General features: G+C 39.6%; 2 protein-coding genes and 1 pseudogene across 2 annotated transcripts; 2 read left to right on the top strand and 1 right to left on the bottom strand.

Moving 5' to 3' along the window:
• Positions 1-3490: 3490 nt before the first annotated feature.
• Positions 3491-4779, top strand: LOC145487819 (uncharacterized). The gene has a single exon (XM_081466617.1). It carries the CDS (start codon positions 3520-3522, stop codon positions 4777-4779), a length of 1260 nt encoding a protein of 419 aa, XP_081322743.1. The 5' UTR covers positions 3491-3519.
• A 2282-nt stretch (positions 4780-7061) lies between these two features.
• LOC145486395 (solute carrier family 23 member 2-like) lies at positions 7062-16847 on the bottom strand. Its single transcript, XM_081465042.1, has 9 exons — positions 16702-16847; positions 16146-16237; positions 14991-15058; positions 14010-14269; positions 13279-13402; positions 13020-13176; positions 12437-12690; positions 11474-11747; positions 7062-8700 (listed from the first exon to the last, which is right to left on the bottom strand). The coding sequence occupies exons 1-9, from the start codon at positions 16845-16847 to the stop codon at positions 8384-8386; spliced, it is 1692 nt and encodes a 563-aa protein (XP_081321168.1). The 3' UTR covers positions 7062-8383.
• LOC145486824 (uncharacterized) lies at positions 9774-11164 on the top strand (annotated as a pseudogene).
• Positions 16848-17540: the final 693 nt, after the last annotated feature.

Genomic DNA, 17540 nt, shown 5'->3' with positions numbered 1-17540 from the left:
CTCTCAATTTCAATGCCTTATAGCGTCGGCGTGTGTCCTATTGTTTGTGGAGGCGGAGCTTGGCATATATTAATATTCTGCCGGGAAATTCAAAAGAATTTCGCTCTATTGTTCTTCTAGTCTCCGAGGCGAACGAAGGCTGAAGGATCGTTACGAGTGTTCGAAAGTTGGCAGAACGACCACTTCGAAACATTATTTTCCGTTAAAACTTGGCATAAAGCTTCCTTTAACAACATACATTCAAAGCCATATGATAACCGTTAAGAAGGGCACTTTGAAGGAGTAAAATTTTTCCTCCAAATATTTCGTCATATAATATTTTCCCTCAAATGGACCAAATTCAGGAAAAGAAAACGACTAAATCCACTTTTCGTAACATTTCAAAAAATGTCTCCTTTATTCCATCAATGTCTCATCTACAAAAGCCATATGATAACCACTACGAAACACGTATGAAGCACGTAAACTCTAAACAAGTATGCGTAGTCGGCCATTTTCTGGTCATTTTCTTTGTTGTTTAGCCATCGGCAGCCTAATTAATAATTAAATTTCGCGCGCACTCTACATTTAAGTCCCGGATATGTCGCGGCATTCTGCGCGATGAACTTTGCTAATGTGCTTATTAAATATATAAAGTTTCTCTGACATACACGAGTGTATGACTGTATGTGGTATAAAACCATTGTCTTTCAATATTTACTGCTTTGCGGATGTAGTACAGAGCACTGTCCCTGTTGGTCAATGTTTTGCACCACCAGCTAGTCCTCTACAGACATATAATTCAAGATTTCATGTGCGCTTATTGTCATTGTAACGTAACATGACCGATGTTTCCACTGTTTCCTCTAATGCTGCCTCTTGCTGCTTGCTAAATGCATTTTGCAGCAGGCTAAACACTCGTTCAGCTGATGCTGAACTAGGCTGCACTAACAAGATCTTTTTGACTGCAGCAGACCAATTTGGGAGAGCATCGGCATGTGTAGCCCACCACTGTACTTTGCCTTCCTCTGTTTCAGTGGCTGCACCATCAGCAATGGCCAGATAGTTTGGCAGCTCTTCCACAAGCTGTACAACTTCTGCATCAGTAATTGGATGCTTAGTTGTCTATCACTCAAATTTTAGAGCATATTTACTCGATCTTGGATGCTGACGTGGATGCTGAGGATTGAGACCCCCACCAACTTCGTAGGCTTACCTAAACTTTAACTGGGAACAATTTGGTGTGACATGCCATTGGTCGGTCAAGGATCTTGATGTTTCCATGGAAACTACATTTTGACAGCCATGTCTTTCAAATTTCATACTCTGTTCAGCCAAAAAACGTCTTTGCAGTAACTTCTACCCTTTTGTCTATTTTTATCCAGCGTTTTGTACAAATCCAAGTAAGAGAGTGAATCCTCCATATGGGCCTTATACCAAAGGTAATCCCTCTTAAGTTATTTTTAGACATGATACCCAGTGCTTCAGAGGATGTTACTCGCGCGATGCGTGGACAGCCCAAGTGACTTTTTCGCCACTAGCTAAGACGAAATGGCGGGAAATGTGGCGAAACGCCATTTCATATGTTTTGATTATCAAAAAAATGTTTCATCGGACAAATGTTTTCTACCCTCTTAGCCTCCTTTCTTTTTTCGGCTGGGCTTTCGTTCACTTTGTGCTCGTTTGGCTGTTCATTCTTCTGGTGTTCATTCGGTATTGGTGAGTTTAATGAGCAAACCACAACGGCAACGAATACAATGGCTGTGTACGCTTACGTTATAATTCTTTGTTTATCCCTTTACCGTTTTTTATAAAACAACAACATGAAATGGCCACATTCTGCGTATTCGAGAGAACGTGAACTACGGCGGCCAATTTTTAGAATCTCTTCTTCGAATTTTGACGCTGCCTTACATATTATGTTTGGGATATCTTTGAAAGCGATAGACAAAGTGGACAAATCTAAATTCTAGCGACATTTTTAGATTGAATATAAAGTTTCCACGGCGTTGCTGTCGTTGTTGCTTAAACTATTTGCTTTTTGGACGGCAAGCTTCTGTCTTCACTTTGGACCGTCTGTTTGTTCGGTTGCGTTGTGTTCGGGCGTTCGTTTGTCGTTTGCTTTGCACTCATTTGGCTGCTCATTTCTCCGACGTTTGTTCAGTTTTTATTGTTTATTCAGGGGATATCAGTCTCTTATTTATCTCCTATTAAAGTTTCGAAATGTATTAAAACATAGCGAACGCCTGAGCTCCTTAAAATATCAAAGAAGACATCCCCACAGCGTTGGAGGCTTTCCTTCGCTCTGAAACGAAACGAAACATAAACAAATCCTCCAGGAAAAGATCCACAAGCGAATAATCTCCGCGGACAAACTGGGTACTATGTCTAAAAATAACTTAAGAGGGACTACCTTGGGTATAAGGCCTATATATGGGGTATTCACTCTCTCACCTTGATAATCTCTTGGGAAATTATAAAATTCATGGCGAAAGTTGCTGTATGTAGTGGTTATTTCTCCTTTATATGACGTCATCGTGCCATGTTATGGACGTCAAAGGAAATATACTTTGAACGTGCTATAAATCTCTAAGATTAGTTGTTATAACTTAAATGTCCTAGGAATGTAACAAGGAGAACAACCCCCCAACCCCTTCTCCCGGTCTCAGCAGACTCTGAGTGGGTTGGTCGACTGCGGCCAGGTGGAAAATATTGAATCGACTCCGGACTGACAGTGGGTTATTGACAGAAGCATAATCAAGGGCTCTTTATTATTGACTCGGCTCGAGCACCGGTTAAAACCGTGTAGAAATGAAATGAAACCTAAAGAGCTCGCAAGCGAGTCTCGTGACAAGACGCCTATTGACAGAACTAGTCAAACTAGTGAAGGTCACTTTGCAATTAGGCTCGATTACCAGCCGCTGTTCAGGAAAGGAGTCCGCGCTCCTCTCTCGAGGGGGAACCAAGACCGGACTAGAGAGGGCGCGGAAATCAAGCATACTTTGTAATTCACTCACACCGTAATAACTTCAGAGTTTTTCTCTTTGATTCTGTTCTGTTAACTAAAACGACTTTTTTCATAATTGGAATAAACTGGTAAACACAATTAACTTAGCTTTTTTTATTATTTTGATAGGGGATATTATAAAGGGAAAGGTGTCTCGAAAGATTCAGGAAAGGGGAATAAGGCTGTCCATAAGTTGCTCGGCAACTTTTGAGCAACTTTTCAGATTTGGAGCAACTTTTAGCCTTCGAACAACTTTTCGGATTTCGTGCAACTTTTTTCTTTTTTGAATAACTTTCTTGCTTTTTTAAGGCAATTTGTAGCGAAAAACCGCCCATTCAAGTTCTAATTTAAAGCATCAGTTGCTTTTAAGCATGATTTTGCGTAAAATACCTTTTGTAAACAAAAAACACTATTCCCCTGGTGGTCTGCCTGTGGTAGCAGCCGAAGGTGGTCAGCGGATATGCTGAAAAATTCAAAATGATCTTCTTGCAAAAACAAGCGGAGGAGCAAAAGGATCCACATTACCTGAAGACATGAGGCTCTATCGATATAAGCTTGTGGAAGCTCTACTGAAGGCAGGTATTCCCCTTTTAAAAGTCGACAGTTTGCGACCATTTCTTGAAAAATATGGTCATCGCTTGACATCTCGGAACCATCTAGCAGAATTCATTCCCATGATTCGTCAGAAGGAGATAGACTTTGTGAAATCCGAAATAGCTGCCAACAGTGCTTTTTCTGTGATCTTTGATGGGAGCACCAGACTTGGAGAAGCGTTGGCAATTATCATTCGCTTCATTGACAAAGATTGGAATATACAGCAGAGGCTTCTCAAATTAGAAATTTTAGCCAAGAGCGTGAATGCGGAAGAGCTTGCTCAAAGGCTGATTCAGTGCCTGGCTGTGGAGTATGGAATGCAACCAAACCATCTTCTAGCAGCAATGAGAGATGGTGCATCAGTAAATGAAGATGGATTGCGTCAAGTCATGTTTTTCTTCCCAAATATTCTTAATGTCATCTGTTTCTCACACACAATCGATAATGTTGGGAAACACTTTGAATTTAGTGTCCTAGACACATTTTCTAGGTGTTGGAACACCATGTTTTCTCTCAGTCCAGCTGCTCGGCTGTTGTGGAAGACAAGAACTGGCACAGCAATGCGACTTCATTCCAAAACCAGATGGTGGAGCAAATGGGAAGTCCTCAATCAGGTCATGGAGTTTTTTGGGGATGTTGAGCCCTTTCTAAGAGAAAATGATAACCTGTCTCCTGTTTGCCGTGCAAGCCTGTTGGAGATTTTTGATGATCCAGCTACTGCTAGAGACTTAGACATTGAGCTTGCTGCTATGATTGATGCGGGCAAGCACTTTGTTCAAGCAACTTATTATCTTGAGGGGGATGGTCCCTTAGTATTTACTTGCTATGAGCGTTTGTCCGCATTAGCACATGCAATAGCCATTGAATCTTATCCGAACACTGAGGCCAACGCTCGCCAACATGCAGGTAGAAATATGGCATTGTACAACCAGTTAGTTGCTCAAGCAAAGGCATGTATCAATCCAGGCTTCCGCTTTTACCAACAGAAATTAAGTGTGCAATTCCATAATATTGTCCGTGCATTTAAGGCTGCACGCTTAAGCTGCCCAATACAGGTGCAAGCACTACATCCAACTGCTGCATCAGTCCAGGAACTAAAGCAATTTAGTTTCATTATAAGTGACTGGGTAGGTCTACTTTTTGCGAGAGAAATTTGCTTTCCAATCATGTCAAACACAAGCCATGTCAAACAGGCATAGTGGCTGGTGATGTATGTATAATCTTATTTTTGTTCTAGAAACGAGATATTTAAACAGCTGCTACTGTTGGACATCTATTCCTATGGAATTTACATACTAGAGCTGAGTATTACGTCTACTGAACATAAAGGGCCAACCCACACACAACCGCTCTCATGTGGCTTTGATAGCTCATATGCATTTGAGAGAGCATTGCACCGGTATCGCAAAGGTAGTGGGTTCGAATCCCGTTCAAAGCCTGAAATTTTTTTCAGGTCTTTTTTCCGATAGTGTTATGGCTGCATTTGTATCTATCATCATGTCTACACTTAAACAACTGGAATCAAAACTTGAAATAAATATGAATTGTACCTGTCAGCAATCGCTTTGAATATTTCTGCATTGCTAGTAAAATGAACACAAAAAATTGCCAAGATATTAATAAAGTAATGTAATTTCCGTTTCCAAGAAAGAAAACTATAGTTATTTTTATTGAGTACATTACAATCTGCAATACCCTTTTAATTTTGTAATGCATCAAGCTGAGGGGACTCCCTATAGTTGGCTCAAGGTGCACTTTTTATCAGGCGGGCAGGTATGACAAAAGGCAGGGATTTTAAACATGCTTTGCTAATTTATCCACGAAAAGAGAAGTAATGGGTTTACTGTAGATATGTGAAAGGGGGTTTCAAGCTTAAAGCTACATGTATATGAAAGGGTAACCTTTTCTGGAAAAACGCTATACAAAATGGAAAGTATAATGGCCTTGGGGCAGAGCCTCCTTGTGTAGAACTTTGTTAGGTCCCTTCTCCCTTCCCCTGGCCATAGTTACATGGAAAAAAACTGATCTAACTGTAAATAAAAACATCCCCTTCACTTTGGGTCCAACTTCGAACACAAAATTGAACTTTTTTGATACAAGATGCAGCAGGGGATTTCATAGCAGAGTATCATTTCCAGCCAAGCTTTTTCAAGTAGCCCTTTCTGGGAGGGATGCTGAAAACTGTTTGAAATGATTCTTATAATATTTGCAGAAATACTTTTCTCTCTATTCCCATTTACCAGCTAGCTAAAATCAAATTGTTCATGTCTGCAATATCTTTTATTTTCTTATTCAACTTTGCCTAACTAACTAAAGTACTTACATACATAAAATTTTTGTTGTTAGGTTAGCCAATTGCAGTGGATCCCTCGGAATATCCGTATCCCACTAAAGTAAAATTGTGCATTGTCTTAAAATTATGAATGTCAAAACCATGTGACATACTTTCTGCATAACTGCAATACAGCCTTTTCATAATGCAACACTCGAATGTTAAATAAAGAAGCACCACAACCAAATTACCTTGACCCAAAATGCACTGCTGACTCACTAATATTATGCATATTATGACCAACAACTCTGACTGGGTGTTTATTTGGGATTGGTGATTATGGTGCACTCTCATTTAATGGCTTCCTTGAGCAACAGACTGTAGAAGTCAATTGACACTACATGTAATAATAATTATTTTCCTATGCCAATCAAAAAATAATTAATATATTCCATTTTAATATTTATAAACAGTCTGTATAAACAGTCTGTAATTTAATTTTTGTTAACTTGCCTAGTTACACTGCACATGTAGTACTTGAGCTTTCCAAAAGGATTTCAAGAATTGTCAACTATAAAGTTTTTACGGATCAAGTAAATGTATGCAAGCAATGTATCCACGACTTCTTCATAGTTTCCTTTGATTGTTCAATATGGATGGCCGTTTTACCACCCACGACCCTCTGAAAAAAAGGAGTTTCTTGCATTTAAATAGTGGAGCCGTTCAACAAAATAGATTTTGATCTCTATCATCGTTTCTGGATTTACATATTTATTATTTAGCTATTTTAGTGTCCATGAGAAAACCAGGCAGAGCCGGGTAGGAGGTGATAAAGCTCAAATCACCGATTTCGCTTAAAGGTGGTAAAAGTGTTGGGTGAATGATTATGTCAAAAATAAAAGGTGAAAATATTTTATTCCCGTCAAGACGTCATATGAGGTAGAAATAGCCGCTATACATAACAACTGCAGTTTTATGATAATGTTGGGGCTTTAGGGTAATAAAATAAATCAAATAAACATCCTAAAATATTGAGATCCACAGCTTAGGTTCCCAACTGATGAAATTGTATTAAATTTCCAAATTGTATTGTGTTTAAATTTCACATTATTGTACGAGATCAAATTTCTTGTTTGCAATTATACCGATAGCATACCAATTTCATAATTCTAGTTAAAGCGTTTTTAATCATCAAATACAATGTCATAGGAAATAGGAAAATCATGGTTTAATAATAATGCCAAATTATGCGTGAGGTAATAATCTCAAAATTACTTTTAACAAAATAGTAAGAAATAATCTAGGAAAATGGAAAGGATCTAAAATTTGTAAGAATAGAAGGGAACCCTGAGCGAGGGGAACTAAACTCATTAGGGGACATGGACAAAGGTCAGTAGTTTGGTCACATGGTATTGGTGATTCTCTGTAGTCTGACTTCCACTTTAATCTATCAAATTTCGTGCTGAGGATGAAGTCAGGTTCCCGAGGGTCGCAGGAGGACTGGTCGCCATTCACAACTCGAAACATCACGAAATCCACCGCCTTGGTTGACCTTTACCGGGAAATAAAAAGAAACAAAGATGCGGAAAATTTGAAGTACTTAACAAATTTCGACCGCCTTAAAAAATGGAGACCCATCCTAAATAGCTTTTTTGACCACAAGAAGGGTTCGTGATTTTTTTTCGATACATTGACGGTGAATTATCTCTCTCAAGTAATGTTCCTGATGTTCCAGTTATGTTTCATGTAACTTTCATGACTAATTTCCCGAAGATGGCCAACGCTTAAACTTTCAAAAACGTTTATTTAAATCATTTTTACCGCACTTCGCGTGAGCAACGCATATTTACTACGACTTTTGATTGGTTCATTGGATTGGCTTTGTCCTATCTTATTTGGCCATGCCGTGCGAGACAGCTGAGATCCCCTCTCTTTCTGCTCGGTAGAAGACGGGAGGGAACCACTACTTGTCGGTAAAGTTTTGAATTTGATCACGTACGTGACGAACCCATGTCAGTGCAGGGTTTCCAACTTTAATTTTGTAGCCAATCACAGGGCAGCTGATGTTGTGGACAGTCCTCTCACAAACAGGCAGCGTTTTGTATCCTATCTGTCATCCGTAAGCTTTAAAACTGGTTAAAACTTGTCAAAAACCAGTATTTTCAATTGATTCGTCCATGTGTTGTGGACGGCGACTGATCAAAGGATCGAGTGGTTGTGAGCAGAGGTTCCCCCCGTCCCTCACCGAGCAGAAAGAGAAGGCAATCTCTGCATGTTTCACAGCGTAATTAGCCAGAGTGTTTATTACTTTGATTTTTGTTTTACGACACTCAATTGAAACCCGCTCTATAATTATAATGGTGCTCCGTGTTCATAATCTGTTCATTAATTATTAGAAGTCACCTCGTTCAGCTCTGTATCGGCTCTTGGCAACCTATCCTTTGTTACAGTGCATTACTTTATAATACTCTACCCGGCTGTTAACCAGAAAAAATCTTGCTCTCACTCATGTAGACTGTCAAAGTATCATTTTACAGTTTAGAATGAATGTTCCTCAGCTTCTCATCAGCTGCTGGCGAGCTATCTTCGTCGTTGTACGGCAAGAAGGGCAAATACTTAGCCACCTTGTAGTTACTGATGCGATTGAGACCAAACGGCAGATCATAGACTTTAATTGAAGCTGTTTGAAACTCGTCACTGTCATCTGACAGATGTTGCCTCCATGCCTTGAGCCCGCGTTCCTCAATGGTTCCCTGGATGGTGTTGTCCAAAATCAGCCCGACTAAACCCCCAACTGCCATGCTAGTGCTCAACAGCACGGTGATGATCTGGTCGATCTCTGGCACACCTAAATGATTAAATAACTGAAATCGGTTAGCAAGAAAAAGTTGACTTCTAAATTTATTTTGGCTAAAACGATTCTAAGCATTTTTCAAAAGCACTGGGTTCCTATCACCGTGTGGGAAAGAGTCAAAAGTGGTTTTGGCTTTACTTCTGATTGGATAACAAAGGGGTGCGAGATTTTTAAGCGAGTCGCTCAACGTTAAGTAATGCAACACTGAAGTTAATGCGAATTACTTTCAACATTCAAATGAAAACCACACGAAGGAAGCACTTATGAGAAATTCCATGAGTGGCATCAGAAAATGTCAGATTTGTCTCATCCTAAAACATATCTTTCTCTACAGACCCACATAACTCATCTACTTTAGTCAAATCATCTTCGTCAGATATTACGGAGCTTTGCGATCAGTATGATGCTGTTTTATCCTCTATTTTGGATGAACATGCACCTCTGCGCACAAGGATTATCACCCTACGACCTCATGCTCCTTGGTATGATAATGAGATTAGGAAGCAGAAAACCATTTCTCGCAAACGTGAACAGTGCTGGCGTCGTTCCGGTCTTGCGTCTGATTACCAATCTTACGTCGACCAGTGCCTTGTTGTGAAAAACACTATTTTTAAATCAAAAATGGATTATTACTCCAATCTTATCGACGAGGCTGGAAACGATAACAAGTCCCTTTTTCGCACCATCGACCGCCTTCTCCACAGGAAGCCCGAGAAGTGTCTTCCGTCTTGTTCCTCGTCTACAGAACTTGCCAATAGTTTTATCATTTTCTTCGAAAATAAAATTATCAATATAAGATGTAAACTCGAAGCTGCCGAAATGCCTGATCTCTTCTGTACTTTGGATAAATTAACGCTTCAGTGACTGTCAGTTAAATGCCTTCTCACCTACTTCAATCGCTGAACTTTCGGAAGTTGAACGCACTGTTGTGTCTAAGTCTTGTAGCCTGGACCATCTGCCTGCCGTCTTGTTAAAAGAAAATTTTGACATGCTTCTACCCACGCTTTGCAGGATTGTAAACTTGTCCGTGGAATCTGGATATGTACCTCCTTCACTAAAAACCGCCGTCTTACTGCCACTACTCAAGAAACCATCCTTGGACCACGAAATCCTTAGTAATTATAGGCCTATCTCAAATCTCAAGGTCATTTCAAAAATCATCTAAAAAGTTGTTGCAGTACGTCTTCAGGACTACTTGGAATCCAACCAACTTAATGAACCGCTACAATCAGCCTACAAGCGATTTCATAGCTGTGAAACCGCTCTTGTACGTGTACACAATGATATTTCGCGTGCCATTGACGATCGTCACTGTGTTATACTCCTGCTACTTGATCTATCTGCTGCTTTTGACACTGTTGATCACGACATTCTTCTAACAAGACTGAAATCCAAGTTTTCAATCTGTGGCACTGCCCTTGAATGGTTTCGTTCCTATCTTACAAACCGCACACAATTTACCTTAATCGATGGACAATAATCACAGTCTCGTGAGCTTAAATGTGGATTCCCCCAAGGTTCGGTCCTAGGGCCTATCCTGTACTTACTTTATACTGCACCACTGGCTGACATTCTACTGACGGTACTACGAAATGCAATTTCACCTCTACGCTGACGATACTCAGTTATATATCTCTTTTTCAACAAACAACGACGTCGAATTAACTAATACAGTTGGGAAAATTGAGGAATGTTTGTCTGATCTTGACAAGTGGATGTCTCTTAACAAGCTAAAACTGAATAAGGACAAGACGGAATTTCTTTATCTATACTCGAAACACAACCCACAGCAGTCTCTACCACCAATCCGTTTTGGTCAAGACATAATTCAGCCATCTCAATTTGCTAGAAACATCGGTGTGATATTTGACAGTACCATGACTATGCTTCCGCATATCAGTTCTATTTGTAAATCAGCCTCTTATCATCTGCGCAACATCTCCCGGATAAGGAAATTCTTATCTACAAAAACCACCGAGATCCTGGTCCATGCTTTTGTGTCTTCCAAACTCGACCACTGCAACTCTCTTTTGTACAATGTACCGAAGTGTGCTTTAAAAAAGCTCCAGTCTGTTCAGAACGCCGCTGCCCGACTTATCACCTGTTCCCGAAAGTACGACCACATCACTCCAATACTGAAAGAATTACACTGGCTTCCTGTTTCTGAACGCATTAAATTCAAGATTATGTTACTTACCTTTAAGGCTCTTCATCAGCAATCTCCTGTCTACATTCAAGATCTAGTAACGTACTACCTTCCAGAATCCTCCGATCATCACACTTATTACTTCTTAACCCCACGAATTTTCACCTGAAGACATATGGTTCTCGAGCGTTTGCTGTTTCCGTTCCTGAACTCTGGAACGGTCTACCTGTTTCTATCCGCTCATGTGACAATCTAAGTTCTTTTAAATCTAAACTCAAAACTCATCTTTTTAAGAAAACGTATTATTCTTAGCGATTTTTACTTTTTATTACTTTCTTAAATGCACATTTTTAATTATTAAGATTAGTACAGCTCATTTTGACGAATTGTACAGCGCCTACAGCAGGCATGGATAGGCGCTATATAAATATTTATTTATTTATTATTATTATTATTATTATTATTATTTTATCAGGAAATTAAACAACATGCATCATGAGCATCAATTTTAAGTTATGGATTCGGTAATGAGCGAGGGTCTTGCAAAGTCGGTGGAGTATTTGCAAAAGGTAGCCCGACATCCTTGAAATTCAGCATGATGAGAACACTGGTGATACGAACCTGTTTGTACGGCACCAGGATGCATGGCCATATAATGCGGCAGAGCCAATCCAAAAACAATGGCGAATCCAAAAACAAACAAGTTTCTGGAGGAATTCATGTCAACAAACTGTAAGTTGGAGATCCCAACAGCGGAAATCATTCCAAACAGGACCAAGAAAACTCCACCAACGATGGGATCTGGAATACTGACGAACAACGCACCAATTTTACCGAGAAGTCCAAAAGCCATCAGGATAAGAGCACCAAACTGAATAACACTAAGGCTACCAACCTAACAAAGTATAAAACGTTTTCAGATTTGGTTCTGATGTAGGAGATCGTTTTGATTTTTTAACTCTGTCGCAACGACTGAGATGAGATCAATCTGTAATATAACCACAAAATAATGTAAAATTTATTTGTTTCATTTAATTAAGGAGAATGTTAGATTTGCCCAAGTTTCTAATGGTAAATGCGGGATGCTTCTATTTTGTGAATGAGGTCAGGTTGCCAGCATGTGACGTAGGACAGTTTTCCGACTTTCAATAACAGTCCACGGAGTACTTGTTCAGAATTATATGAAGCATAATTCCATTTAACAGTTCGTGCAGAGTCTATTGCCTTCTTACACAGGTAGATAACGTATTGCAGTGGTAAAACCTGATGCCCTTATTTTTTCTACAGTTGCGGGCGTTGACCTTAAAAATGGCAAAAAGTGATCCAAACAGACTAGAAAAAATGTCCGCTGTCTGAACAGCACACTAACGCTGGTAATAATTGGAATAAATTATTGAAAACGCGAGAAAATTGACTTGTCCCGGAACTGCTCGTGAGTTTCCAGCCGCGAGGCTCCAATCCACTTGCCCAACACAATTCGAAGAAGCCGCATTCCATAATTCAAAACATAAATCAAGAAACCAACCAAAGCAATTATAAGCTAAACATTCCGAACATAATTCTCACCGTGAGAAAAGTGTTTACCTTAGTGATGCCAATAACTGCAATGTTTGTACTATACGAGGTTGTACCGATTCCACAACCAAAAGCTGCTGCCAAGAGACATCCAATTCCTTCGATTCCTATTCCACGGTTGATGGCGTACTTTGGTGGAGGGGGTGCTCCTGATAACCTCGCGCAGGCGTAGTAATCTCCCACGGACTCAATAATTGAGGCCATCACTGCAGCTAACATCCCGAACACCGCTGCGACACTCACAGTAGGCATTCCCCACTGACCTGGAAAGTTAGCAACATGTAACACGGGTGCCATTGGACTTTCAGAAAAGTCCTTTGGACGCTTCCCGGCTTAAAATCTCGCAGCTCGCTTCGCTCGCTCAGCTATTCTACCCTGAAAGTCTACGGTGCCATATGTGGGTTGAATTTGTTATTATTTCTCGCATTGCTTCTAGGCTTTTTCTCTGAGTTCTCCTATTTTCCTCCCACCACAAAACCCAAAACCTCCAAATTTCAGTTCGACCAGGATAGAGGACTCGCATGAAAACCAGCTAAGGCTGGTGTGGCTTCCTTTCTAAATATTATAATGCATTACTTTTACTATTTTTAACCTGGGTACGGAAGTCTGAACCATTTGGCTTCTTTCAACACAGCAGCCCTGGCGTCAGTTCTCGCCGCATACTGAGGAATGCTGGGATCTGAAGGAAAACCTCCCGCTGCAGTGATTATGGCACAAATAATCCATGATACTACGATTGCTAGAATCACCTGTGTAACAGATCATGTGACGCGTGTTAAGTTAAAAAAAGAGTGACTAACCAAAATGCAAACTAATGAAGTTGCGAAACATCTATCTATGCATGTACTAACCGGAAATAACCTGAACAATGGAAAGCGACCGACATAAACACGTCCTCGCTCTTTGCTATATCGAGGCACTGGGATCTTTATCTTTGTCAGGTATTGTGAAAACAAAGATATTAAGACGATAGTCCTGAAACGCAAGTAAAATATAAAGTAATAATGGTGTACAAAAGTAGTATACGTTCGAAGTCGTGTTTGACACTGACCCTATTGAAAAGTTAAAACGACGTTTATAGTAAGAAAGACGTTTCGACAGAACGAATTTGACCTTCTTTGGTTTTAAAAGCCAACTGAAATTAATGGTTATGTAACCAGAGTGGAAAAACTTGAGAAGATCGGGCGTTCAAAGGAGCGGTCCGCTTTTGGCGCAATGTGTGATGCGAGTAGGACTGGCAGGAGCACTCCTTCCGCGCTTCCAGTGCGATCAATGGTTGCGGAAAATCTAGCTTGCTTTAATTATTTTACGCCTCCACTGGCCTATTTTTAAAAGTTATTTTGACTCTCCTGACCCACAACTCAATATGTTCATGATTGTATAGCATTTTTCAGTGGCGAGCATATTAACAGCGCACAAATCACGATGTTTTACCACGTCTATTCATTGTTCACTACTCACTTTTCTCTAACTGCATCTTTACTCGTGGTAGGAAAATATTTTCTTACCTCATATAGAGGAAAAACGTTTAAATTTACAATTAAACGATCACTTTAGCAAAGAAGAGCAAGCTGCTACTCACACCATCGAAATTCCCCAGTGTAGGCCTGGAGGGTGAAAAAATAAATTGGAAAGATATGAGGCCAAAGTGGAACAACAATTATCATATTCTACGGTCAACTTACCCGCCTTTTCCGCTCCTGTTCGGAAGAGCGCCACGCCCACCAGAGTGATTGTAGGCGCTATGGCCAGCGGTCCAATGAAGCGAAGAAGGACACTAACGAGACCAGTGAAACCGAGCACAACTTGAAACAGCGACGACAACAACATGGCGCCTTGAATCTAGCATATTTCCGGACCAAAGATAAATAAAATTTCAAACGTAATTATATAACAATGAGGTTATTGATTAGCTAGTGCTGCAGCAGATGATCTTTAAGTGAGTGATAGCAGTTTTGAAATACATGTTGCAGAGGACCCGCGTCTATCATGATTATCAATGGGATATAAATATGACAAATCTAAATTACAACATGAAAATGAGTAACCAGAATACAAAGTGCTTAAAACAAACACAAGACTAAAAAAGATAAAACTAAGGATGAAAATCAAAAAAAAAAATAAAAAATAAAAAAATAAAAAAAAATAAAAAAAATAAAATAATAAATAATAATAAAAATAATAAAAAATAAAGAACGTGATAAATTAGGATGATTAAGTTGCAAGTTGCTTGTTTACGGAGGGGTTTTAACATCCAATATTCATGGCCTCCTTGATTTTAAGTTTGAAGAGTGTTGACGTAGTGTCAAGGACTGAATCGAATGGAAAAACAGCGTTCGCAAAACGAGGCTTGGTAAATTTCTAATTCTTTAGGAACGTCTTAAGACAAGCAACAAAGTCATTTACTTAAAGATGATCTTTTGTCTGCTGGTACACTTTCTTGTGAAGATAAATTAGGTGAAGATAACTGATGTCGAGCTCATGACGGAGAAAGAAGAATTATGATTACGATACAAGCTGTTTGCAGTAAAGTGAGAATAAACTTCAAGACCAAAACCCTTACCTCTCTCATGCGAGTTTTCCATATGTCGTCATTGTTGATAAGTGAACTTTCAGTTGAATTACTATTTTCTTTGAATAGGAAGACATCAAGTAATTAAGAAATCAAACGGTACACAGAGAAATGCGGGTTACAGTGCGACTACTCCAGCCAAAGCCACTCAACAACTTTAAGGAATAAAATCGTAGAGGTTAGCAGTAGTTTTCCGACAAATTAGCCAAAACTACCGCATATCTGTTGTCTTTGTAATGTACAGCTTGACTACGAGGATGATTTGTTGGAAAACTATTGTTAACCTCCACGAATTGTATTCGTTAAATTTGTGGAAAATTTTGTCGGGGGCCTTGCTTGGAGTAGTCACACTGTAAGTGTTTGTCGTTCTTTTGCAAAGCTACGCAGTTCTTTTTCAAACGCCTTGCCTGATAAACAGCTTTTAGTATCAGTTTGCTTAAATTACACCATCCCTCTTTTTCCAGTTTAACGTTGCCCGACCGACTTAAACTTTTTTACTTTTCAGAAAATAAGAAATGTTTAAAGTAGTGGAATAAATTTTGCTTTGGCAAATGCAAATTTAGTGACCTCATTTCCTTACGCTGAATATCAGTTTCCAGCTTAGTTTTAGAGAAACTGGTATGCTAATTTTGTAACCATGCCTTGCTTTTTCCAGACTTCACAACAATAATCATGATGCTAGGAAACAGGGCCTACTGGGCCTACCGGTCTCATATCCCATTCGCCTTCTTTTAGCCATATTTTCTCTCTCTGACCGACGGATTAGCTCAGATTGAGAAAACATCTTAGACGCCTAATGAAATTAAAACCGATGGCCTTAAAGCTTGGCAAAATTGAAGTGGATCGTGAAGTTGTGGTAGCTGGATCATATTCGCTTTTTCTGTAAGGGCGTTAAAATGTTACTTTTTGGGAAGGTAGTATCAGTACAGGAATGTTTTGTAGAGGTACAATGTTTTTGTGTTGTTGACCAACTTCTTGAAAATGGAAAATGTGTTCCTTACCCTACTCGGATAGGTCAAGTGGTCTACCGACATATTATTTGTTTCATTGTTAACAGTGGAGGTAATACATTGTTTCCAGTTTTTATGGAGATTTTAAATTTAGTCTTAACGTGGGCTAACTAATATCATAACCTCTGAAACTGACCTTCAGGTATCGGGCATTTCCACTGTGGAAGAGCCATAATGGCAAATGTTGGAGCAAGGTAACCATAATCTCCTCCTTGAACGATAGGAAGCCTGCAATCATTTAAAGTTATAAACTCTTCTCATTGATAAACAGAGTTCTAAAGTCATCAGTAGATAAAACTCCTTTGTCTGACTTTTTAGGGGATTAACTTTAAATTCATAAGTGGAACGTTTTCACGTCACGAAGTCATTGTCGTAGAGAGCTATATTCTTGGCAGTTAAAGTTGCATGGGTGATTGCCGGACAAAGTGATTGGTTTAATGTGGAAATTATAGCTAGCACGACCGTGCGAACAGAGTCATTTCGAGCAACGTTATCTTAGAGAAGTTCATTTTAGAAGGCTGCTTTTCAATATTAATTGTGCAAAAGCAGTTAGATGTTGATAATTAGCGCCTTTTGTTAGGAAAAAAGTGTCTATCAAATGACGCTACTGCATCAGTGGATGTTACTTGTACCGTTTTTTCATGTGCTAGTGGGAAACACCCTTTAGAAATTTACTACATTTTTTTCAATACCTGACCCCAAAAGTGCTCTGCATCAAGGTTACAAGACCAGAAACGAAGAAAATGGTGCTCAGTACTTCACTGATGGCAAGCGTGTTGTTCGCAAAGCACATTGGACCACTCAGAATGTAAGGAATCGCCAATGTTCCTCCTAACATGGTCAAGTAATGCTAAAGAAAGAAAGCAATGTTAGGATACACCTGGCTGCTTCGCTTTCTACATGTTTACCTTGACTGCGATGAGTGACAAAAGAATTTATTGAGACACGTTTATCCTATAAACTCACCAAAGATTACTTGATGACGAGTTCAGATGAAAACATCCAACAAAATTCACCAGGGGCCAGGTCATGGGCTCCTGGCTGTATTCACTGCTCTTACCTGGAAGCCCAAAAATAAGCAGATGTACCATGGTGGGCTCTCGTCGATAAGGTAAGACATACCAAAAGGTCTTTTCTTCTGGGGTCGAGGTTGAGCATCAGGCTCTTCAGACTTCAAACAAGAAAAAAGAAGCTTTTGTTGAGAGTCAGTGTTGCAGACTTACCCAGATTCTGTCGATATACCTTGGAAGTTTGAATCACTATAATTTCAATTTGCTCTTTCTTCTACAGTTCATCTAGTATCGTCTTGATATTCAAGGAGCATTTTGGGTACGAGCAAAGCATATGGTACTATGACTAAGTACCATATGCTTTGCTCGTACCCAAAATGCTAAAATGCTAAAATGCTCCTTGAATGTCAAAATTACCGCGATAGTGTCCCTTTAGTCTTTGGGTATAACCTATCCACATGGGCATAAAGCAGATTAACATCAAGGAAAATTGACTGTACCCTTGGGTATACCCCTGTTGA

This window comes from Orbicella franksi, chromosome 5 (assembly GCF_964199315.1).
Source record: "Orbicella franksi chromosome 5, jaOrbFran1.1, whole genome shotgun sequence".
NCBI lineage: Eukaryota > Metazoa > Cnidaria > Anthozoa > Scleractinia > Merulinidae > Orbicella > Orbicella franksi.
This window is presented reverse-complemented; position numbering and strand designations above follow the sequence as displayed.

Excerpts from the sequence above, each read along its gene's own strand:
- LOC145486395 (XM_081465042.1), bottom strand. The coding sequence starts at position 16,847 with ATGTTAGGAGGAACATTGGCGATTCCTTACATTCTGAGTGGTCCAATG. Across the intron at positions 15,059-16,145 it reads GAAATGCCCGATACCTGAAG|AAAATAGTAATTCAACTGAA; the intron begins GTCAGTTTCAGA and ends TCCTATTCAAAG. Across the intron at positions 13,403-14,009 it reads CACTGGGGAATTTCGATGGT|GACTATCGTCTTAATATCTT; the intron begins GTGAGTAGCAGC and ends CTTGCGTTTCAG.
- LOC145487819 (XM_081466617.1), top strand. The coding sequence starts at position 3,520 with ATGAGGCTCTATCGATATAAGCTTGTGGAAGCTCTACTGAAGGCAGGT.